General features: G+C 46.1%; 1 protein-coding gene across 1 annotated transcript in view; it reads left to right on the top strand.

Moving 5' to 3' along the window:
- DNAH14 (dynein axonemal heavy chain 14) overlaps positions 1-24917 on the top strand; it is a 514964-nt gene that overhangs the window by 198619 nt on the left and 291428 nt on the right. The window contains exons 28-30 of the mRNA XM_043543588.1: positions 9610-9697; positions 10513-10763; positions 12085-12316. Of these exons, the coding sequence (XP_043399523.1) occupies positions 9610-9697; positions 10513-10763; positions 12085-12316 (571 nt within the window). The remainder of the gene's footprint in view (positions 1-9609; positions 9698-10512; positions 10764-12084; positions 12317-24917) is intronic.

Raw genomic sequence — 24917 nt, 5'->3', positions numbered from 1 at the left:
CTGCCTTTTTTACTGGGGCCCCCGGCTTTGGAGGATATTGAGAAGGATGATGGATATATTCAGTCAGTCTCCTATTATTGGTGCATAGTGGGACAGAACGCCATACTTTGACAGGTCCACAACAGGGACAGTAGAATCACTTCTGGGTGCCCCCTCTCTTCCGTATGGCCTCCCCCTCCCCCCAGAGGCCATACTAGGATCCTTGGCAGCATATCGGCAGCAATTTGCCAAATTCCAGCTCCATTACACCAAAAGGCTAGGGTTATACAGTCTCCCCATCAAACCCCCTTCATGAGAAGATCTATGAAGAACAGGAGAATACAGTGGATAAGGAGGCTGTGACGGGTTCCCCCTAGGTGCCACCCGGAACTGGGGTACCACTGAGCCCCCTGACCCACCAGCCTGGGCTCCCTCTCACACTGTACTGGTGTGACAAGCTACAAAACCCTCCAGCCTGCACTATCACCAGCATACATACAGGTAGGGACACACCCAGCTGCAGTTACAAGCAGCTCTCTGACCAGCCCCTGCATGGGAAAGCTACTCCCAGCTCCTCAGGCACGCACCCCCTCTGGAGTAAAACCCCAGAATTATACCGTCTTGTGCTGCACAGAGAACTGTACAGCATAAGCTCATAAAATTCACCCCCCCTTCAATCTGCCCCTGAGTTATGATTCCCCAGCTGTACAGATACATAATCAATATTCATAACTTCAGATACAAAAATACATTCATACAAATAGGATAACCATATTTGGCAAATCATAACTTTTTCAATGACCTCTTACATGATTTATCTTGCATGAAATACATCATAACTATGTCATAATCATATTATCATAATATCACTATGAAGAATATGGGGTGCAGTGTCACAGAGGCCACCCCTCAAACTCCTATTTCATCCTCATTTCCAGACAAGGCAGTCATGCCTCCACCACCATTGATGACCAACAATTTTTGCCAGTTCCAGGATCTTGTGGAGAGGTTGGTTGACAGCCTTCAGATATCTTTTGCAGAAGCTAAAGACTCACAACACAAGCCCCTGGACCTTCTGTCGTTGGCAACATCCACCTGGGTTGCACTACCCGGGAAGCATCCCTAAGTGCAGCAAAGACTGTGTGGCTAACTTCTGCCACCCCATCTCACCACCTTGCAAACCGGCAGATAAGAAATATCATGTTCCTCCCAGGGACTCAGAATTTTTGTTCTCCCCCAACCCCTACAGACTTAATTCTCTTGTAGTGGATATTGTAAGTGAGAGGGGTAAACAGCTACCAGGTCTGTCTCATATGGTAAGAACCAGAAGAAGTTAGACCTTTTTAGACAAAAGGATTACTCATTCATATTCATCCCATTTTGGATCGTAAACTGTCAGGCGATCATGGGCAAGTATGACTTCATGAATTACAACACTTTCAGACCATCTTTGTGAAGGGTCAATTATTAGCCAGAACATCTCTCCAAGCCTCCTTAGATACTGAAGATGACCATGCCAAATCCCTCTCCACAGCGGTTGTTATGGACAGGGCGTCATATCTCTAGCGTTTGAGGTTCACGAGAGAGTTTCAGAATACTTTTGAGGATCTCCAGTTTGATGGTCGAAAGTTCTTATCTGGAACTACAGATGAGTCCCTAGATAGACTGAAGAAATCCAGGGTCATGTTGAGATCTCTGTTATATACACCCCTATGAACAAAAGGAGATTTAGCAGGTCTCAAACTGCCCGCATCTTTCCCAGTTCTCTTGATTTTACAGAACCACTGAACCCGCTAGAAAGAGACAAAGATTCCAGAGGAAGAGAGCTCATCACCCTCCTTCAGCAAGTACCCACTTGTCCCTGAAACAACCATTAGGATGAGTTGATCGAGGGTTCAATTCCTCCCTCACCTCTAGCTTGCAAGCTACAAACTTTTGCCCATCTTCCCAATTTTGGTGACCACCTTTCCCATTTCCAACAGGCTTGGTGGCATATTGCAACAGACAAGTCGGTCATGGAGGTTATAACATTAGGCTACACTATCCCTTCCCTCCCTACCTCCTGCAGCCCTTCTCCATCCCTCTACAGGGATCCCTCTCATGAGACTATACTGGTTTGAGAAATGCATTCTCTCCTTCAGTTAGGAGCAATAGAAATGGTCCCATTTTCTCACAAGGTGAAAGGGTTTAACTCAAAGTATTTTCTCATGCCAAAGGACAGAGGGTGGTGACTGAGCTTAGATCTGAGACGGCTGAACAAATTTGTAAAATCACAGCAGTCAGGATGGTGATGCTGGGAGCTATAATTCCTTCCTCGATCTACAGGATGCCTATTTCTCTATATATTTCCATTTCCACACACTGGAAATACCTACATTTTACTGTGGGCTGGGAGCCTTTTCAATATTGAATACTTCCCTTCGGTCTCTCTTCAGCTCCAAAGGAATTCTCAAAAGTTCTGGAGGTAGTAGCTGCTTACTTCTGCTGAGAGGCAATTTTAGTTTTCCTGTATCTTGACAACTGGCTGCTCAAGGGCCAATCTTGGAAAGCTGTACTGACAGCCCTTTTTCTCTTCCAGGAATTGGGTCTCCAGCTAAACATAAAAAAAATCCATGTTAATCCCTGTATGGAGAATATAGTTAATGGGGCTGCACTTGAATTATTGTGCAGCCAGGGCCTTTCTTACCATAGACAGATTCAGAACTTTGGCAAATCTGATCAGGATAATTCAATGCAGTTTCCAAACTACAATGAGGAGCTGTTTACAGCTTCTGGGTTGCGTGGCAGCTTGCGCCTTGACCGAGTATGCAAGACTATGCCTGTCATGCTGCAGATCCTTCAGAAGGATCAATTCCTTGATCAGAGACAACTTGGACAAACAGGTCATGGTTCCCTCCAGGTGAAGAACTCTTTAGACTGGTGGAAAAATCAACTCAGTGTCTGTGCAGGCATCCCTTTCATCCACCCAATTCCAACAGTAACTGTGACAATGGACACATCACTGTTAGGGTGAGAAGCACATTTCAGTACCCTCACAACTCAGGGCGGATGGTCACCTCAGGAAAACTGTCTCCATATCAATCTGTTGGAACTCAGGGCAACCTGAAATGACTGCCTTCAATTTTAACCCCTCATCAAGGGCAGATCAGTCAGGATCATGACAGACAATGTAGCTTGCATGTTCTATGTCATGTCAAGAAACAAGGAGGAGCAAGATTCCCCTCCCTGTGTACCAAAGCTATAAAGCTATGGAACTGGTGTTTATAGCTCATCAGATTCAGATCTCAGCTTTTTACCTTCCTGGAGTCCCTGTCACAGCCAATATGTTCAGCAGGCACTTCTCCTAAGACTACAAAATGTGAGTTGGACTCTCAAAGTCTTTATGGGCTAATTCCAAAGGTGGGGACTTCCACAAGTTGACCTATTCGCCACATTCAGCAATGAGAAATGCTCTCAATCTGCTCAAGAGGAGCTCTAGGTTGCCAGTCTTTGGGGGATGCTTTTCTCTTTCCCTGGACAAAGGGACTTTTCTTTGCATACCCTCCAATGACACTAATACTAAGAGTGAGGAACAAGATCAGACAGGACACGGCAAGGATTATCCTTATAGTACTGAACTGGACAAAACAGGCTTGGTATCCTTATCTGCTTCATCTGCATGTCCAACCAATGTTCAAGCTTCTGATCATCCTTCATCTTCTCTCCCAGGATGCCACTTGTGTGCTTCACCCCAACCTCCATCTCCATGGCTGCTAGATGGCTCATTGGATTGGAATCCACCTGCTCGACAGGTATAACTAAACAGTAGAAGAGAGTCAACTCAGATTACTTAACTTCAGAAATGGAAAAGGTTCAATATCTGGTGTCACTGTCAGCATCTTGTGACTGAATCCTCTTCAGCCATCTTGGATTACCTTCTGGACTTAAAGAAGAGGAGGTTACTCACCCTGAGCAGTAACTCTGTTTTTTTGAGATGTATGTTCCTAAGCATACTCCATTACCTGCCCTCCTTCCCCTTTGCTTCGGACTGTTCCTTTTTGGACATTCTGATAGAGAAGAAACTTGAGGGTGGTTCGCCCATGCAGCTCTATATACCCTCAGTGTGCAGCACAAAGTTGTACAGAGTACATATGCAGGCTGAACGGACACTGCTAATGTAAAATTTCTGATCAAGGGCTCAAGAGGCGCATGCATAGCTGAAGACAAGCACCTTCGACACATCTCAGAGAACCACAGTTACTGCGCCAGGTGAGTAATCATAGAATCATAGGGCTAGAAGGCAGAACAAGGGTCATCTAATATTACCCCCTGCCAAGATGCAGGATTTGTTGTGTCTAAACCATCCAAGTCAGATAACTATCCAGCCTCCTTTTGAAAACCTCCAGTGAAGAAGCTTTCACAATGTCCCTAGGCAGTTTCTTCCACTGTCCTACTGTTCTTACAGTTAGGAAGTTTTTCGTCAAGTAATGACCCTATGGGTGCTCAACTGTAGGTGCACTTGTGTCCCTGCGCTGCTGATCGGAGAACTTCGGTAACAGTGTCTGTTAGGCCTGCACATGCGCTGCCTCTCTTTGTGTTGCACCATGAGGTTAGTCAGAGCACGTGGGCTAACCTCCCTCAGATCCTTCTCAACCTTCTCAAGCCATTAGCAGTCCATTAAGACTCATGCTTTATTTTACATACCTATAGTTAGAAAATAACTACAACTGGAACTATAACTAGGAGACTTTCTTATTTTACGCTTAAAAATCAAAAAAAAAAAAAAAGACTTTAATTTCTTTCCTGGTCTTCTATCTCTTTTCCCCCCAGCGGGGTATGCTCAGTGCATCGGTCTTCAAAAAACGCCTCACTTGTAAAGAGGCAATCCCAGTTGTGGATAAGCACTCTCAGTGCATTTTCTGCCTTGGAGAAGGCCAATCCAGTAGAAGTGTGGTCTTTGCCAACAACTCCGGCCAAGATCCCTTAAGGACAGAGAGATCTTCTGGAAGGTCATCTTCATGGAGGTTGCTCTCCAGCCCGAATCACCTGGCAGATGTGAATCTTCCCCAAGCCCTCTACATCTAAGGGCTGTGGGTTGAAGAAACAAGCTGCAGACCCCTTTCATAAATCATCTATGAAGAGAGCAGGACGTCCCCACAGTGAGCTCCGAGATAGCTGTAAGCGATCTCCATTGCACTTGGTATCTTTGGCACCATCAGCACCAAGACAATCTCAGTCTGGCACCCGTGGCTCATGGAGACTGACAGCAAATGGCATGGCTAGCAGGCCCACGGACCCGATAGGCAACAAGCCCTGAGTCATCGGCACCAAAAGACAGGAGTAAGCACTCCTCTTAAAAGATACTCCCGGTATGTGAGTCCACATCAGTTCTGCCAGCTATGGCTGGCCCGGCACTGCCACTGACCCTGGGATGATTGGTACTAGCAGAATCCCACCATTCCAGGGACCTCTGCATGCTAGACGCATCTGGGTCCTCACCTCTTGGGAACTGCACCAAGCATTTACTAAGCACAGGAAGTATCCACACTGTCATGTCATGCCCCTCTCTAGTGAGGCTTCAGCCAGAGAGACAGAGGAGGTAGTGTTGCAGTACTTCTCCCAAGGCCTGTGTGGTACTCACTACCAACAGAGCCCTAGGATATACCCACAGATGGCTCTGCCATCTTCGTACGGCCACTCATGGGCTCCACCACTGGGCTGTATGCCCCCACCACCCAGTAGCCATAATGGGAACCTTGGGTGGCACATTGCCAGCATGCCTCTCAGGCTTCAAGCCTCACCCAAGAGCCATCAAGATACATCTCCTTGCCTGCAGCATCCAGTGCTTCAGAACCTCCACAAGACATAGGGGAACAGGAGGCCAGTACTGAGGAAGAAGTGACACCAAGGACCATGTCTTCCTCCTCTTCAGAAGAAGTCATCATGCCTCCCCAATCATCTTTAGCAGATGAGTTTCACCTCTTCCAGGAGCTGGATAAGAGAGTGGCAGACACTGTCTGGATACCATTGGAGGAAGTCAAGGACACTCACTATCAACTCTTTGACATTTTCCACTTTCCTCCTCCTCCTCCAAGACCCAGCAAAAACTGTGTGGCAAACACCATCACCAGTGGCGCCGACCTGCAAGCGAGTGGACAAAAAGTACTATGTCCCTGCCAAGGAATCTGAGTTTCTGTTCTCCCACCCAACTCCATCATGGTGGATGCTGTTAACTCCCGTGGCTGACAACACCAGTCAAGGGCTATTCCCTGTTATAGGAATTGGAAGCACCTAGATCTTTTCATTAAAAAAGCTTATTCTTTGGCCACTCTCCAATTCTGTATCGCCAACTAATAGGCCCTCATAGCGAATATGATTACATAAATTACTTAAAACTGAATGACTTTATTGAAAAGATGCCAGAATCACATTGTGACCAATTTAAGGCCATTATAAAGGAGGGCCAATTAGGGTAAAGACATCGCTGCAATCTGTCCTAGATATGGAGGACATAGTGGCTATGGTGACGCAACTTGTGCCATGGCTTCATCTGTTGAGCTTCCTGAAAGAGGGGCGGTCCACTGTTGAGGACCTTCCTTTTGATGGCACAAAGCTTTTTGCTGAAAAGACTTATGCCTCCTATCACATCCTGAAGGACTCTAGGGCTACTCTCTGGTCACTGGGTATCTAACACCAGGACAAAAGAGACAATTTAGTCCCCAATCCCAGCATCGACCACACATCTCAGTCTCAATGCCACTATGAGCCACAAAGCAAGAAAGGGAAATTCCCTACGCGCAAACCACCTGGCCCACCATCTTCTTCATCTCAGCCCTCTACATCAAAGCACCATTTTTGATGGGTAGATTGAAGTGCCGTTAAACCACTCCCCCTGAGTGACACAGCCGACCAGTGTTTCACACCCATTTGGCCACCGATTGGTAGCATTCCGCAGTGTCTGGGAACGCATAACGTCGGACCAATGGGTCCTAAAGATTGTTCAAACCAGGTATTTCATCCATTTTGCCTCCCTGCCTCTTCCACAACACCCTTCCCCCTCTCTCTTCAGGGACCCTTCTCACGAGAGTTTACTATGACAAGACGTAGATTGTCTCCTCCAGTTAGGAGCCATAGAACCAGTACCTCAACTTCTATGAGGCAAAGAGTTCTACTCTCATTATTTCCTAATATCCAAAAGGAAGGAAGGTTGGAGACCCATACTAGACATCAGAGCTCTCAACAAGTTTGTCAAGGCTCAACAATTGAAGATGGTAAGTTTAGAAACTATCATTTCAGTGTTGGAACAGAGAGACTAGATTTTGGCCCTCAACCTTCAAGACGCTTATTTCTGTATCTCAGTCCTACTGATTCGCAGATGATTTCTCAGATTCACTCTGGGACATGACCTCTACCAGGACAGAGTGCTACCCTTCAGGCTATCAATGGCCCCAAGAGTATTTTCCAAGGTTCTCTCAGTGGTGGCCACTCACTTAAGTTCCCAAGGGATAATGATTGTCTCCAAGTCACCAAATCTATGATGCACTTGTTTACAGAACTGGGCCTACAGATCAACACCCAGAAGTCAACCCTCACTTCAAGGCAATGCCTGGAATTCATAGGGGCTGACCTTGACTTGTTACAGGCCAGAGCCCTCTTGCATCAACACAGGTTTCTGTGCTTAGTCATGCTCATGGAGACTATTCAGAACAGCCCATAAATATCAGCTAGACTCTGCCTCCACCTCTTGGGTCACAGAAAGAACGGCAGTGGGTCTTCACATGTGATGCCTCCAAATGTAATTTAGTTTGGTCTACAGACCAAACAGGGACAGACTGGACAAATCTCACCAAGATCAAAAACTCCTTAGACTTGTGGAAGGACCCAGCTGACATTTGCAAAGGGATCCTCTTCTTGCAAACCTCGCCATCATTGCTCCTCACCGCCGATGTATCACTCATAGGGTGGGGTGTGCCTCTGAATGGCCTCATGGCACAAGGCAAGTGGTCATCAATGGTGATGTCCCTTCACATCCATCTCCTCAAGCTAAGAGCTGTCAGAAGTGCCTGTGCCCATTTCCTCCCACTGATCACAGGATCACACACAAAGATCCTAACATACAGCATAGCCTGTATGTACTACATCAATTGACAAGCGGGAGCGAGATCGCCCTCCCTATGCGCAGAAGCAATGAGGCTATGGAATTGGTGCATCTCCCACAAAGTTACACTGTCTGCGGCTTACTTCCCGGGCACACAAAACTTGATAGCGGAAAGTCTCAGTCACAAATTTCCATACAACCGCAAGTGGGAGATACATTCAACAATACTTCACGATGGATTCAGATGATGGTGGACATTGTCCACAGACCTGTTGGCCATTCACATGAATAAGAAATATCCATGCTACTGCTCCAGAGTGGGAATGAGTCAATATGCCCTGGGCAATGCTCTCCTCATCCCTGGAACAGGGACCTTCTCTACACCTTTTCACCATTACCTCTACTGTTTAAAGTCCTGCTGAAAATAGACAGAGCTCATGTCATCGTGATTGCTCCTACTTGTCCGAGACAGACCTGGTACCCTTACCTGGGACAGCTCAGCTGTGTCTTCACATGGTTTGGGCCTTTGCCCTCTGGCTTCCTGAAACATGTAACACCAGTCAGCGTTCCTCATGTCTGGGGCAAAGCTTCAAAGGCCAGATATTTTTGGCATAACCAATGTTGGGGAGCTTACATTAACTACAAGGAGAAATTACACAGGAAATTCCTTCAGTAAGCCAGGACCCTGAAAACACATTTAACTCTTACTGTCACAAAAGCCCATCCCTCTCTGGTCCATTTCAATATAATAGTCTTTTGAAGTTTACATATCTCCTAAGTCTCACGTCTGTCACAGTCATTATAGGGAATAGTGATGGCAATTAAAATTTCTTGGAATCCCATTTATTTTATATATCTTTTACTATGGATGCCTTCATTCTCAGAGAAGTGGTTTTATTTGAAAGAGGAGTGGTTTTTCTTTTGTAAAATTAGGTAATGTATTGGTCTGATATGGCATCAGTAAGCAGACACTGAAGCAGCAGTGGGATTTGCTTCTGTAGTCTGAGCTGTGATCATCTGGAGGAGGAATTTTTGAAACTGATGTTAAGCACAGATATTGCAATTTGTTTTATGGACAAAATGCTTGCATATGGCATGGTAGTTCTTTTAGGGTCTGTTCTACAAGATGCAAAGCACTTAATGCAAGGTTCTGAGCACCTCATATGACACTGAAGGTGATGAGGACTTTGCATCATTGGGCCCTTGGTGATCTGCTGTAGCATCCAAAAAATATCCAGAATAGCAAAGCCTGGTTTGTCAAAATACTTGCTATATTAGCTAGTGATTATGAAGTCTGCTACAAAATCTTAGTATATGGCAGCATCAGAGGCGACCCATGCCTGTCAATGTGGGGCGGGAGGGGGGCAGCAAGTGAGGGCAGCAGCTTCAGCAGTGTTACTGAGCATGCTCACTACAAACCAGCAAATCTGGGGAGGGGAGGCATGTGAGCGTGCATGCTCCCCTCCACACATCGCCTCTGGGCAGCATAATAATTAACTAATAGTATTTCTGTGATCACCTAATTTATTTTAATGGTATGACATGTGTTGTAGATTTGTAAATATTGGAGTGGTAGAGTGGAATCAAATGGAATTTAAACAGTGGTTTCTGACTCATCCAGGACAGGTTGTACTTCTTGTGGTAAGTATCATTGCCATGGCCACTTGTATTTTGGATTTCTGTTTTAGTGAGAAACTCTGCCTTTAAATATTTAAATCCTATGCTAATAATGCCATATGAATGCAGATTTCTAAATTTCAGTACAAAATGCTTGACTGCTTGGTTGATAAGATGATTCTTTAACATAAACCTTTTCATTTCTGCAGGTTTAGTCCTGCTTCTGTACTCTGGTTCTCTGATTATCAGAGGTGGTTGGAGCAATTTAAAAGTTGCTTGAGGGTGGGACCATTTTGTATTGCCCAGCAGTCAGGGAAAAAAGAGAAGGGATAGCAGTCTTGACATGAGGGCCTCAAACTTAATAGGGTAAAAATATAGGAATAGTGGGAGGAGGGTAATTTTAAGGGCTGTAACAGAAGCTTACAGAAAAAATAGTTATATGTGAATTACATTTAAATAACATTTATGAATGTGAAAAAATTATTAGTATTTCCAGAGTCAGTTACCTGAAATAAAATACAGAAGAATGTGATCATTTGAGAAGAAGGTTAAGATAAAAAAAATAATCTTTACAGTGTGAAAAGATTATATTATTTTTTCTCTGTGTTCAGAAGGGAAATATCAAATAAGCATGGAGTTCTGCTACCATTGTTCATCAAAAGCAGCACTTATCTTCATTACTCCATTATTTGTGGAGTAAAGTACTGGTCAATGTAAGGATGTCAGAATCTGGCCCCAAATTATTAAACCAATTTGTGTATTTATGCAACATGTACTTTTGAATTCAAAGGAATAGAAATTGTAGTTAATGCTGCTAGAATAATATTTGCCTTTTTTAGAGCCAAATTATGTTTAATAAGGATTGTACAAGAAGTTTCCAGAGTTCTGATCCAAAAATGGCACTGACAGAAATCCAAGATGAACTAGTCCAACATCTAGAGCAGCTTGCAGAGATGGCATCTGACATTCTTCAGTTTCACAAGCAAACCACACTAGAGGCATTGCTTACTCTGTACATCCATTGTAGGGACATACTTTCCAGTATGATAGATAAACAAATCTTCAAAAGGGAGGATTTTGAGTGGACAAGGTACAAAGTTTTTAAATTATTATAGGTGGGGATGATAGCAACACCTAATTACCTCCCATTATTGGACACTGTTTTCAGTTGTTTATAACTTTGCCAAACTTTAAGCATTAGGGCTGAAATTTTCTATGCTGGGTATTTACTTCAGGCTCGGGGGGGAGGGGGGCTGTTTGTTTTGAAAATTTTGGCCAAAAAGACTGGCCGTTTCTGGAAATGAACCTGAGGGAAAATGCTTGTTTTCCTATGTTAAAAAATTCTGGTGACCTTTTCTTTGAGAAGCTGTGTCACTCCATACTTTGCAGCAGAGACTTGAAATTTGGCAGGGGAATAGCCTTTGTGTCAGGGATGTTCCTTTTGCCCACCCAATCAAAAACTGCCTAAATTTGGCCAAATATATATAAAATATAAATTTGGCCTAAATATATGCATTTGAAAAATCACAATTTGCACATGCCCAATAGAGACTTGCTAGAGCCTTTCAACTAAATTCTCCAAATATTCTGTCCATATTGGGCATGTTCCAGTTTGGGGCTTAGCAGGACTTTCCTGACCGTTATAGCTCTGGGTTGCTGCTGGACAGGTTGGGGCCAGGCATCAGAACTGAGAGAGAGAAGCCAGTCACTCTCCTGTGCTGTCAGTGCCCCCTCCCTCCCTCCCTCTCCTTCCTCGCCCACTGGGCCCATGGAGCGTGTAGAAGGAAGCTGCCTGGTTCTAACGCAGAGAGGACAGGAGCTGGATAGGTAGGTGTTGGGGGAGTAGATTGGGACTGGAAGCCAGGGAGGGAAATGGGAAGGGACTGGCTAGAGAGCACATGAGGAGACTGGGCCTGGCTAAGCCAAGAGACTCAGGCAAGGAGCCAGGTGTGGGGACAACACTGAGATTGGATGAAGAGCCCAATGTTTCAAACATCAGTATGTCAAAGTGCACCACAAAACTTTTAGTATGTGATAGCAGGATCCACAAGACCCAATAGTGCCCGGCAAGCTAGTGTGCTGTACATTAAAACCCTGGTCTGCTGTGTATTAGCTGACCATGTAAACAAGTCCTCAGAGTTTGTGGTGTTTTTACTCATATAGTCAGTATTCCATGTCATTATGATAAAGTGATGCTTTATTTTCAGTACGTAAAATAATTAGCTTTGCTTTCTAAATTTTCTCCTATTTATGATTATTATTTTTTTGTTTGACTCTTTCTGCACCTTCAACTCTGTCTAATTTATCCCTGCATTTAAAAAATCCATGTATTTTCCACACAGTGAATAGGTGTGTTGTTAATTCCTTTGTCATTCATTTTACAAGATTCTAATACACAAATATTATTTCAGGCAGTTGCGTTATGAATGGAATGAAATGAACACCACATGTAGGGTAGTTCAAGGTAATGCCTCCTTTATTTATGGCTATGAGTACTTGGGCTGTTCCTCTCGATTGGTTATTACACCGCTTACCGAGCGATGCTGGTTAACCCTTACTGGAGCACTACAGTTGAATCTAGGAGGCTGTCCTGCTGGTCCAGCTGGTACAGGAAAAACTGAGACTGTCAAAGACCTGTCAAAAGTAAGTACCATATGCTGATAGGACAGAATAAATCCAGTGCATTTATGACATTTCCTTTTAGAGAAACTATAACCAGTAGTTTTTCTGCTACACAGCTTCTGTCTGCATTCATCACTAATGGATAACACATCTCACTTGTAGAATTTGAAGGCGATCTAGTGCTGTTTTTGGAGGTTCCAGGGCTCAGGTCAGACCACCATATCTTCTCCCTCCAACAATGTTGGCAGTTTTGTTTCTCCTTACCATTTTGTTGTATAATTTACATTTTTATTTGTTTTCTTGCAGTAGTCACTTGATTTCAGCTTTTAGCTCCTCTCTCACTTTCCTAAGGTGAAGAATTAATGGACTATTGAGACTCCCACTCTTTGCCTTCTCCAGTACAGTACTTCTTGAGTGTGATCCTACCACCCTCTACTCTGTCAGCAGAGAAACCCTGCAGGCATGAGTCAAGTCCAAGAAGTGTTATGGGCAGCCTTTCAGGAACTTTCAAGGGCAAGCTATGCCTTACTCCCACAAATTGCCAATCCCTCGCTCTGCCAGGGAATGGGGCTTTGGGTTAGACAGGTGTGCTGGAGCTTCAGCCCCAGGCTCAGCTCCAAGCAATGAGCCATCATAGAAGGCTTGACCAAGAACAAGACCACAGAGATGAGAACCCCTCACAGCCTGCTAAGGGGTAAATATTGCAAACACTAGAGATTCTCGGTACCAAAAAGACAAAAGCAAATGTGCCCTTAATAAGGCAGCAATTTGTATAGTGAATGAACAAGCAATATAAAAATTGGGGTATAAGCCCTTTTTCCTTTGCTTTCCCACCCTGAGGAAGAGTTTGCTGGAGCTTTTCTCCTCAAAGAGGCTCTCTTACAGTACTCTGTAACAAATCCATTGCTCCTCCTCCACTCTGCAGCATAGAATCATAGAAATATAGGACTCAATAGGGCATCTCATCCAGTCTCTGCATTGAGGCAGAACTAAGTATTACCTAGACCATTCCTGATGGTTGTCTAACCTGTTTTTAAAAACCTCCAATGACAGAGAGATTCCATAGCCTCTAGGTAATTTATTCCAATGCTTAAATAGTTTTACAGTTAGGAAATTTTTCCTAATGTCTAACCAAAATCTCTGTTGTTGCTATTTAAGCCCATTACTACTTGTCCTGTCCTCAGACAATTAGGAGAATAATTTATCACCCTCCACTTTATAACAACCTTTTATGTACTTGAAGACTGTTAACATGTCCCCCTTCACTCATCTCTTCTTCAGACTGAACTCCAGTTTTTTCTATCATTCTTTGTTGGTCATGTTTTCTAGACCTTTAATCTTTTTTTCTCTCTCTCCTTTGGATTTTCTCCAGTTTGTCCACACCTTTCTCGAAGTGTGGTGCCTAAAACTGGACACAATATTCCAGTTGAGGCCTTATCAATGCTGAGTAAAATGGAAGAATTACTTCTCATGTTTTACTTACAGCACTCCTGTGAATACATCTGTAAAGGGGGACAGACTCCAGTCTCTCCTTTGCAGGCTCTATCAGGTCTGTGTTGCTAGCCATCAGCCAATGAGAGCTCCTGGGCAGTACTTCTGCAGAACTGAGAGCAGAGGTCTGCCCTCTTACACTGCCTGTCCCCTTTTGAGCTGCTCTGTTTCCCTTTTGAATGTCTGTCTCCAGTTTGCACAAGCTTTGTAAGTGTGGAAGGGCAGGGCAGGTACCAAGGTTGCTCCTTAACCCCTTGTTCTCTAGTGTGGAGTTTGTATACCACATCCCATACCCTTCCCCTCAAAAAAGGACCTGGGTTCATATCCTCCAGATCCAGGTCCCCACCCTCTCAGGGAAAAAATCTGCATTTTGGTGGGCCTTCCTAGCTCGGTGAAATACCTGAAAACTGTATGGCTTTAAGAAAAGGTACCACTATATAATTCTGGGGTTGGCATACTTTATGCAGTTTAACCAGTGAAGAGGGGCAATGGTCTGTTACTAGTGAGAATGGATTTCCCAACAAATACTGTCTTTAGGGCCTAGTCTGCAGCCCATTTCACAGCTAAAGCTTCCTTTTCTATGACTGAACAAGTCACTTCCTGGGGGAAGTTTTCTGTATATATAGAGGACCAGGTATTCTTCTTTGTCAACTGCCTGGGAAAGGACTACACCCAGTCTTACATCAGAGGAGGTGTCTGTTTGTATTGTGAACTTTTTGGAAAAGTCTGATTGGCTCCTGGCACAGATGATTTTTTAGAGTCCTAAATGTCCTGTCACAGGCCTCTGACCAAATGATTTTCTTAGGACTGGTGTCCTTCATGAGGTCTGTGAGACATGCTGCAATCATGGCAAAGTCTGATATGAATCTTCTGTAATTTCCTGGTAGGCTCAAAAAGTGTTGTATCTGTTTATTTGTCATCGGGATGGGGCAGGTAGCTAAGATCTGTACTTTGCCCATTAGTGGTTGTAACTTGCCCCTCCCCGTGTTATAACTGAGTTATGTAATTTCCTGGTTCGCCATCTTACTGTTGGCTATCTTTGCAGTGAGTCCTGCGCTCTTGAAAGCCCATAAGATAGAAGTGACATGTCATATGTGATTGTCCCAATTATGGCTGTAAATCATGTTATCTATTTAGGCTGCAGCATATTGGCTGTGAAGTCACAGCACTTGGTCCATGAGTTTTTGAAAAATAGATGCTGCCCCTTGGAAGCAGAATGGCATAGTGCGGAATTGGTATTGACTGAATGGGGTGGATATAGCTGTCTTTTCCTGTGATTCCGAGGTCAGAGATCTCTCAGTACCCCTTTGTGAGGTCTAGGGCAGAGATGTATTTGGCAGCTCCCAGTCTTTCTAGTAATTCATCCACCCTGGGCATAGGGTAGGTGTCAAACCTCGTTATTGCATTTACATTTCTAAAATCAATACAGAAGCATGTTGTCCCATCTGATTTTGGTACCAGCACAATGATACTTCTCCACTCACTGCAAAACTGATTCCTCTCTTCAGCAGTGCTGAGATGAACGTGCCTGCATTCTCAGTCTGTGAAGGGGGACACTCACCAACAGTGCTGCCTAGTGTCAGGCAGGGGTGCAGCAAATTGTCTCCCTCCCTGAAGTCCCATCTTTTTAGTTATTGTTCTGTCTTGTGAGGACTCTCCCTTCTTTTGTGGCTCAGCTCCTGGCTAGGTCACACATTCCAATCCACCCCTTTCACGGTATACCAAAAGGAAGTCTGGGTCACAGACAGATCAGGTCTTTCACTGCCCATATGGGCTTCAAGGTGTTCACCTTATTTTGGAGACTTGGAGTCTGGGCCTTTGAACATTCAGTTTCTTCCCCAGCTGGATTCTTCATCAAGGCAAAAATTCCTATTGTTGTCCTGTCTTTGGGAGTTGGTGGGGTACCCAGGCCCACTCTCTCCACGGGGCTCTCATCCAGGGCCCAATAGTGGTCAGCTAAATTCTGCACCTTGCAGTGCTAAGTAGTTGTCTCAGATCACTTCCTACTTAAGTCCCTTTTTTCACCATAATAAATTAAAGAACCACAAATAAAATTTCTGACTTTCATATTCAGTCAGAGTTCTCCCTTCGGAGGCTTTATCAGGTCTGTGTTGCTAGGTGTCAGGCTATGAGTTTCTGGGAAGTACTTCAGAGCTGAGGTCTGCCCTCTTACACTGCCTGCTCCCTTCTGAGCTACTCTGCTTCCTTTTTTAAAGTCCATCTCCAGCGTGTTCAGGCTTTGCAGGCGCAGCAGGGCGAGGCCACCTGGGCTCAGAGCTGCTCCTTAATACCATGTTCTCCAGTGTGGGGTTTGTGTACCCCGTCAGAACATCTCAGAATGATGTTTGCTTTTTTTTTTTCCAACTGTATTACATTGTTGACTCATGATTAGTTTGTGATCCAATATAACTCTCAGATTCTTTTCTTCAGTATTCCTTCCTAGGCATTCATTTCCCATTTTGTATTTATGCAGTTTATTATTCCTTCCTAACTGTAGTACTTTGCAACTGTCCTTATTGAATTTCATCCTATTTAATTGAGACCATTTCTCCAGTTTGTCAAGATCATTTTGAATCCTAATCCTGCCCTCCAAAGCACTTGCAATCCCTCATAGCTTGCTATTGTCTGCAAACTTTACAAGTGTACTCTTTTTGCCATTATCCAAATCATTTACAAAGGAAGACCCAGGACAGGTCACTGCAGGACCAGAATTCAGTATGCCCTTCCACCTTGACTGGGCATGCAGAGAAGCCTGTTACTTCTGTGAAGCCCTGCCTTAGCCTACAGTGTAATGGGAATTGTGCCTATCTGGTTTTTAGCCCTGACCCTTACTCAGAGAAGGATGCTCAGAGTCTGATGGATAGAAAGGGATCTCTCTCTTCCCCTTTTCCATAGGCTGGCTCCATATTAAAGTGTGCAGAGCATTTCTGGCAGTCTGTGAACAGAACAGGTTTACATGAGGACTTTGTTCCCTATCCAGTTGTACCATAATGGGATTACAGGGAAGTAAGTGAGAAATAACTTTCTAGATTTAAAATGACTCCTGTTTTGCTGAATAAAGGCCTGAGAGGTACTAGCTCTCCTTTAAAGTACTCACTTGGGTGCTAGCCAACCTGGGTCAGCAGACAGGCATCCTTTCAGGCTCCAGGGTCCATCAAGCAGGCTATCCCTACAATCAAGCTATTTGGACCAGTACCCCTTCTTAATTAAGGAGTCCTCAAACCAGGATGCACAGGGCACATCTCCCTCCTTTAAACAGGTGAAGTACTGCATGTGCACCATTAATATTTTTATTTTATAAATTTTGTTTGAACTAAAATGTTACATAAAATAATAAAGGAACTTCATGGAACTGAAGATAGGTGCAGCAGTAGCACCTCCCTGTAACATGGTACACTCACCTCTTGTGAGCGCCCCCTTGGCCAAGTGCACACCTGCACACTCTCTCTGACTGTCTCTCTTCTAGGATATAGCAACACCCCAGGGCTCCCTCCCTGGAGACAATGTCTTCACCCAGTTCCCTGCGGCCTTGTGCCATCTTCACCCTTACCTCTGGGCCTTGTCCTGATGGAGTCCCCGCAACCAGCTCAGGGCTCCTTCTCACTGTCCTTGGCTTCTGGAAGCACTGCCTTATCTGAGGCCCTATAGCTCTGTTGGCCAGCCACACACCATCCACGCTCCTACAGCTCCAGCAAAGAATTGAACTCCCTCTGGCCCTGCAGCTCTTCTTATAGTAGGTTGCTGGGCCCTGATTGGCTGTGTCCCACATAGCCACTCTAGGGAGCTTGGAGTACCTTCTCCACTGCCCTTTTTTGGAGCGGGGTGTGGCAGGGCCACGAGGCCTCTAGCAGGGGGCCTCAGAGGGTCTGGTATACCCCATCACATTCTTCCACCCCAGTAAAAACATAAACACACCTTCAGAAGGAGACTTCCTTCTGAAAGATCCCATAGATCATAAAAGCGAGGATACACTCCACAGAAATATCAAAGTCTCAATTATAGCCAGTCAGACCAAAAGTTTTTTGTATACTTCATAGAAAAATCGACTAGGTGGCAAGTCTTTGTGTTCTAGCGCACTGGTATTCTGATCCATCTCTAGGGTTCCTTGGTGCTACAGTAATATAAATAATAATTGACTAGTGGTATGATCGTTGCTGGGAATGAGGTACCTTGGGTTCTATTCTGGTCAAATCCTTGGTGTAACTTATGATAAGAGTTACGACTCCTAACTCAGTGGCTATAAGAAAGCTGTGTTTATACCCATGAGTAGCAATCAGTCATTCTAAGAATAAATCTTGGGCGTCCAAATTTACAGGTGAGGAGGTATTTGGGGAAATGCTAGTGATATTAGTCTCTGAGAATGCGGAAACCTCAGACCTTACTGTCAAAACCAGCATAGCAATAGCTAGCAACACTGGACTATCCAAAAAGTGACTATTACCCTAGCAGAGGGAAAAATCTGGAGTAGAAACTCCCAGCAAAACCTAGATCAGTTTCTTCCTAAACCGACAAAAATCTTTAGCATGACAAAGACAAAAAGAGCATTTGTGTATGAGGGCTTACAATTCCTGTAGAAGACTTCCTTCTTTGAGTGCTTGCTCATGTCCATTCAATTTAGGTATGTGTGCTCGCCACATACACCAGTGCAAGAAGTTTTTTCCCTCAGCAGTATTTGTAGGAGACCAGCTCCAGCACCCCCTGGAGTGGTGCACACATGCTGCAGTATATAGAGCGCCGCCAGCTCCCCCGACCTTCAGTTCCTTCTTGCCACCAGTGACGGCGCTGAAACTGTTCTGCTTCAGCTAGCGCTGTTTCTTTCTTGTTCATATGAACTCTTTAATTCTTGTATTATAGTGTATATATAGTTTTCCGTTAGTGTTAGTAAATCCCTTAGTTAGAGACTTCATAGGTCCCGAATGGGACTTTGCCTCGGGACAGGGCATGCCCCGGTCCTCAGACTTTAAGCCCTGTGATTGCTGCAAGCAGCCCATGCCCATTAGTGATACACACAGCAGCTGTCTGCGTTGCTTGGGCGAAGGGCACATTAGTGAAGAGTGCAATATTTGCAAGTCCTTCAAGCCAAGGACTAAGAAGGAGCACGATATTTGTTTGAGTGCTCCTTATGGCCCTCACCCCGGTACCGGAGCAATGCTCCAACTCAGCGCCGAGCTCCGTGACGGTGCCACGTCGGTCTCCAGTCCCCCACAAGGGAAAGGATAAGCAAGTTCCTGTGCTGGACAACTCTTCACCCCCATCAGGATCTTGGTCCCAAGCTCCGGTTGAGTGTGTAGCCCAGCCCACTCCCTGCCAGCCACCCTGGATAGTGGCAGAGGCTTCTACCAGCTCTGGGTACCGTCCACACCAAAGGCCCTGCAGGCAGCGCAGGAGATCATATCTCTCTGGGTGCCGCCCACACAGGTTCCTGCGGTTCCCTGGTCACGGGGTAAACCCACATTCAGACCACCATGGTCCCCACCTCAGCCGCACCATTCCCCATTGCGGGGGACGTCCCACCAGTGCTTGCCCTCCTAGAGCCGCCATGCCTCTAACTATGAAAGGCATACGCAGCGCAGCCCCATTCAGTCCCCAGACCTTGGGCACAGGCAGAGAGGCTTGAGGCACAGGTCGCCAGCGATCGGGCACGGATCTCTGGAGGCATGTGACCCCTGGCGGGAGTACTGGTCCCAGCACCCAGTATCTCCAAGACCACAGTACCACTCCAGGGACCCATCGACGGATTGATGCTTCCATTCCTTGGACCATCACCGATCCCCTAGGAGGGCATCACCGTGTGCGGGCACTTCCCAGCACTGGGCCCGTTCCAAATCCTGGTCCCGCTTACCTTCCCGGTACAGTTCGTCAAACGCGAGATGTAGGTTACCAGTTCCAGGCCTTTGCGGATCTGTCGAGTGCCACTGGTCCCCAAGATCCCCTTCCAGATCAGACTCCAGGCAGAGTGACTGGCATCGGCCGGGGCAGAGACACCGTTCCATTCTGTCCTGGTTGCCTGGGAGTGATCACTCAAGATCTAGCGCTGGTTCGGGGCAAGGTTCCCTGATGGCGGGACAAGTTCCAGTACCAGCGGTACCAGCTACATTGTCGGCATGGAAACCAGCCCCGTGGGCTCAGGCACAATGGCCGGTGCCATGGTACCCAGGGGAACCCGTGGGGGTTCACTCAGCCCTCCCAGGCCACCCGCTCAGTGTCCGGAGCCTCAGAGAGACAGCTGCCTCTCTCTCCTGCCCTCCTCCAGTGCACAAAGCCTTGGGTGCAAGGACCCACAGATGCAAGAGGGACTAAGGGAGCAAGCCACTGGGCCACCAATGGTTGAGGAGGACCCTACGGTGCCAGCATCTTCCTTGTCATTGCCAGACGAGGCTATAACGGAGGCCCCTCTGCCGAATCCTCCAGATGATGCTAAAGTGCACCAGGAAGTATTGAAGAAGGTTGCTGCCAACCTGGCCTTCAGGCAAAGGAGTTAGAGGAGCCCTCGGGCTCTCTCTTCGATGTCCTCTCATCCACAGCACCGGCCAGGGTGGTTTTGCCTCTTCATGAAGGGGTCTCAAAGATCACCAATGCCCTGTGGCAAACTCGTTCCTCTGTGCCCCCCGTCTCCAAGAGGGCTGAGAGCAAGTACTTTGTGCCATCCAAAGGCCACGAGTACCTGTACACCCACCCTGCTCCCAACTACCTAGTGGTAGAGGTGGTTAACCACAAGGAGCGACAGGGTCAACCTGGGGCTACCCCTAAGAACAAAGATTCCAAGAGGCTAGTCTTGTTTGGGCATAAAGTTTATTCATCCTCTAGTCTCCAGTTGAGGGTGGCCAACCATCAGGCCCTCCTAGGATGTTATGACTTTAACATATGGCAAGCCATGGCCAAGTTCAAGGGCTCCCTTCCTGAGTCTTCTAGGAAGGAGTTCTGGGCAATCATGGAGGAGGGCACCACTGCAGCTAGGGCGACTCTACAGGAGGCATAGGATGTGGCAGACACCGCCACCTGAACCATGGCCTCAGATGTCGCTACACGCCAAGAATGCTGGGTGCTCCTCTCCGGGTTGTCCACGGAGGCTCAGCAGTCGATGCAAGACCTTCCTTCAATGGGCAAACCCTGTTTGCGGAAGAGATGGACAATAAGCTCCATGGCCTCAAGGACTTCTGCATGACCCTTAAAATGTTGGGCCTGTATGTTCCCGGCCCTGTCCGCAAGCAGTTCAAGCCACAGCAGCTTCAGGGCCAGGGGAATCACCCTCACCAGGAACCTCCCCATAAGAAATCCAGAGGCTATAAGTGGTGTCCTAGCCACCAGCCTTCGCAGACTTCTCAGTCGAGCTCAGCTTGCAATAAGCAGGCAGGCAAGCGACCATTTTGAGGCTACGGTCGAGGACTATTCCCAGGATCCTTCCTTCCCTATTTTTGCCAACTGCCTTTCTCCTTTCCTTCCTGCGTGGGCATCTATAATATTGGACTGATGGGTCCTCAGTACAGTGGTGTGGAGTTACACCTTTCAGTTGCTTTCTACCCCTCCTTCCCACCTCCTCGCCCCATCCTTCTCCAGGGACCCTTCTCACGAGAGTTTCCTCTCACAGGAGGAAGAGGGGTTACTGCAGCTAGGTGCGATGGACGTCGTTTCTCCAGAGTACAGGAACAAGGGGTTCTATTCCCTTTACTTTTTAATCCCAAAGGCCAAGGGCGGTCTGTGACCTATCCTGGACCTGCGAGACTTGAACCGTTTCCTAGCGAAGCTGAAGTTCCGCATGGTCTCCCTGTCCTCCATCATACCCTCTCTGGATCTGGGACACTGGTATGCCGTCCTCGATCTGAAAGATGTGTACTTTCACATCACCATCTTTGAGGGACACAGACGCTTCCTCCAGTTTATGGTAGGTCCCAACCACTGTCAGTTTGCCCTCCTAGCATCCTCCTGTTTGGCCTAGCGACAGTTATTTCCCAAGTGCGTGTCGGTGGTGGATGCTTACCATAGAAGTCGGGGTGTCCAGATCTACCTGTACCTTGACGACTGGCTAGTCAAAGGCAGCTCCAGGTCCAAAGAGATGTCACACTACTGATAAGCCACTTGCCATTGCCTCGTCCTGTTGATAAACAACAAAAAAATCCATGTTAGAGTTCATTGGAGCAATGGTCGACTCGACCTGTGCCAGGACGTTCCTGTTGCTGTGGAGATTCAGGGCACTGACGAACCTCATCGTGGAAGTCTCTGCATTTCCTCTGACCACAGCCAGGGTTTGCCTGCACCTCGTAGGTCTCATGCAAGCGTGCACATATGTGGTGTGCCATGCCAGGCTCTGGATGTGACCCCTGCAGCAATGGCTGGCAACGGTCTATTCCCAATCCAGGGACCACCTGGAAAAGGTTGTTACCATCCCCGCAGCGGTACTTACCTCGCTGCGATGATGGACTGACCCCGGGACAGTCCTGGAAGGAGTTCCCTTCATCAGCACTCCTTACGCAGGTGAGTTGGTTTCAGATGCCTCGGACCTTGGCTGGGGGGTGCACCTCTCCAGACCCAAGGGTATGTGGTCCCCAGAGGAAATGATGCTACACATAAACGTCAAATTGCTCAGGGTGGTGCACAGAGTGTGCGTGATCTTCCTACCTCATCTGTCGGGCAGAATGGTCAGAGTCTTGATGGACAACACAGCCTCGATGTTCTACATCAACAGACAAGGGGGAGTGCGATCCTCAGCCCTCTGCCAAGAGGCACCCTGTCTCTGGGACTTCTGCATCAACCACGGAATCCACCTAGAAGTGTGTCACCTTCCGGATGCCAAGAACACGCTAGCAGATCACTTAAGCAGGGACTTCTCCTCTCACCATGAGTGGGTGCTCCTCCCCGAGGTAACCAGCACAATCTTCAAGAGGTGGGGAACTCCCTAAGTGGATTTGTTCACTACCAGGCAGAACAGGAGTTGGCACAGGTTTTGCTCCAGATGGGGTCTGGGCAAGGGCTCCCTCTCCGATGCCTTCCTCCTGCCGTGGGCAGGAAGCCTGATGTATATGTTCCCTCCGATTCCGCTCATCAGCAAGGTCCTAGTGAAAATCAAGCGAGACAAGGCTCAGGTTATCATGATCACCCCGGCGTGGCCTTGCCAGCACTGGTTCAGGATGCTATCGAGCCCGGCAGCAATCCCTCCATGGCCCCTGCTGAACCGATCAGACCTGTTGTCACAAGATCACAGTTGACTCTTGCACCCCAACATCGCGCCCCTCCACCTCACAGCATGGATGTTGCATGGTTGAACCCTGAGAAGCAGGTCTGTTCGGAAGGCATCCAAAAGGTCCTCCTTGAGAATAGGAAGCCCTCGACTAGACAGACTTACCTGGCAAAATGGATGAGGTTCTCCAGCTGGGCGGCTGAATGGGGCATCTCCTCTTTGCATTCTTTGATGCAGTTGATCTTAGACTACCTGCTACATTTGAGGAACCAGGGCCTGGCACGCTCCTCGGTCAAGGTGCATCTGGCAGCCATTTCCGCCTTTCATCCGTCAATCCAGGGGTAGGGTCAGACGGTATTCTCCCATGACATGATCAGGTTCCTCAGAGGTCTTGAGAGACTTTATCCACAAGTTCGGTTCCTGGTCCCTCAGTGGGATCTCAACTTGGTGTGGGATGGTTCCCAAATAAATCTTTAAATTACAAAGCTGTTGTCCTATAGAGAGGGAACTTCAATTAGTGACTATTCGTCTACTCTAAAAATAATTAAAACAGTGCTTAACCTTTGCCACCCTGCTTCTGTGATTCACTGCTCATTACTTCCCATTAGGGATGAATAAGCAGAGAAGGGGTGCAGCAGAATAAGAAATTTCTTACCTGTTGATAATTCAGCCATGCTGGTAGACTGACAAATGAACAGAATACTCGCTGTAACCATTTAAAGTTTTCTCTAAAGGTAAATGACTTCGACATTTAATCACAACATTTTTATATCAGTTTGGTGTCTTAATGCTAATAATTAGTTGCTGGAGTATTTCTACAGTTTTAAAAGAACTTTTCTGGTGGCCTATGCTGCAGGGTAGGCTGTAGTTCTGGAGCCTTCAGCAACGACATTGGACTATTTCCAAATTCTGTAGGTGGGATATTTTACCTATTAATGATGAATTAGTAGAGAAGCTTCTACAATAGAATCTCAGTTATGAATAACAGAGTTACGAACTGACCAGTCAAGCAGACACCTCATTTGGAATTGGAAGTACACAATCTGGGAGCAGCAGAGACGAAAGAAAAAAAGGAAAGCATATACAGTAAAATACTGTCTTAAACGTAAACTACTTAAAAAAGGGGAAGCAACATTTTTCTTCTGCATAGTAACGTTTCAAAGCTGTATTAAGTCAATGTTCAGTTGTAAACTTTTGAAAGAACAACCATCATGTTCTGTTCAGAGTTATGAACATTTCAGAGTTACAAACAGCATCCATTCCCTATGTGTCCATAACTCTGAAGTTCTACTATCATAGAAAATTATCAGTTCAGAAATGTATTATTCCGTATGTGTGTGTGTGCTCGCACGCACGTATGCATAAGTACATATACAGTTATATATTATGGATACACATGCATACATTAACATTACTTGTGGTACAGACAAATAGAATTTGGGCTTGATGCATTAAGTTTGTTAGTGTCTATTACTTTGTGCTATTATTTTAAAAGTGAACATCCTACCATCTATTAATTTCAAGATGGCCATCCTCTTCCCCTGAGCTCCACAATGATATTCTGTCTCCCCTAATTTCTTAATCAGATTGCCAGATTGAACAATTGAATAGCGAGCAAGTTGCATTTTTTCCTTATAGGGAAGGAAAGATTGGGGAGGGGGGAAGGTAAAGAACAAAATTGGGACTCAAAATCTACTAAAGATATAGAAAAGGAAAAAAACAAACAAACAAACAAAAACCAGAATAAACAAAATATGAAAGATGCAGCAGTGTTGCCATCCCGTGGCATGTTCGGATGTAGAGCATGGTTACCAGCAGATCCATCACAAATGAGAGTGGGATACCAACCCCAAAGGGCCACTGAGGTATAAATAGTTTGCGTAGCTTGACTCAACAATTACTGGGGAATGGGGTGTAACTGCGTGTCAGGATATATAATCCCACATTGGGATTGAA

This window comes from Chelonia mydas, chromosome 3 (assembly GCF_015237465.2).
Source record: "Chelonia mydas isolate rCheMyd1 chromosome 3, rCheMyd1.pri.v2, whole genome shotgun sequence".
NCBI classification, from domain to species: domain Eukaryota; kingdom Metazoa; phylum Chordata; order Testudines; family Cheloniidae; genus Chelonia; species Chelonia mydas.
The sequence above is the reverse complement of the archived record's forward strand: the minus strand, read 5'-3'. Positions and strand labels throughout refer to the sequence as shown.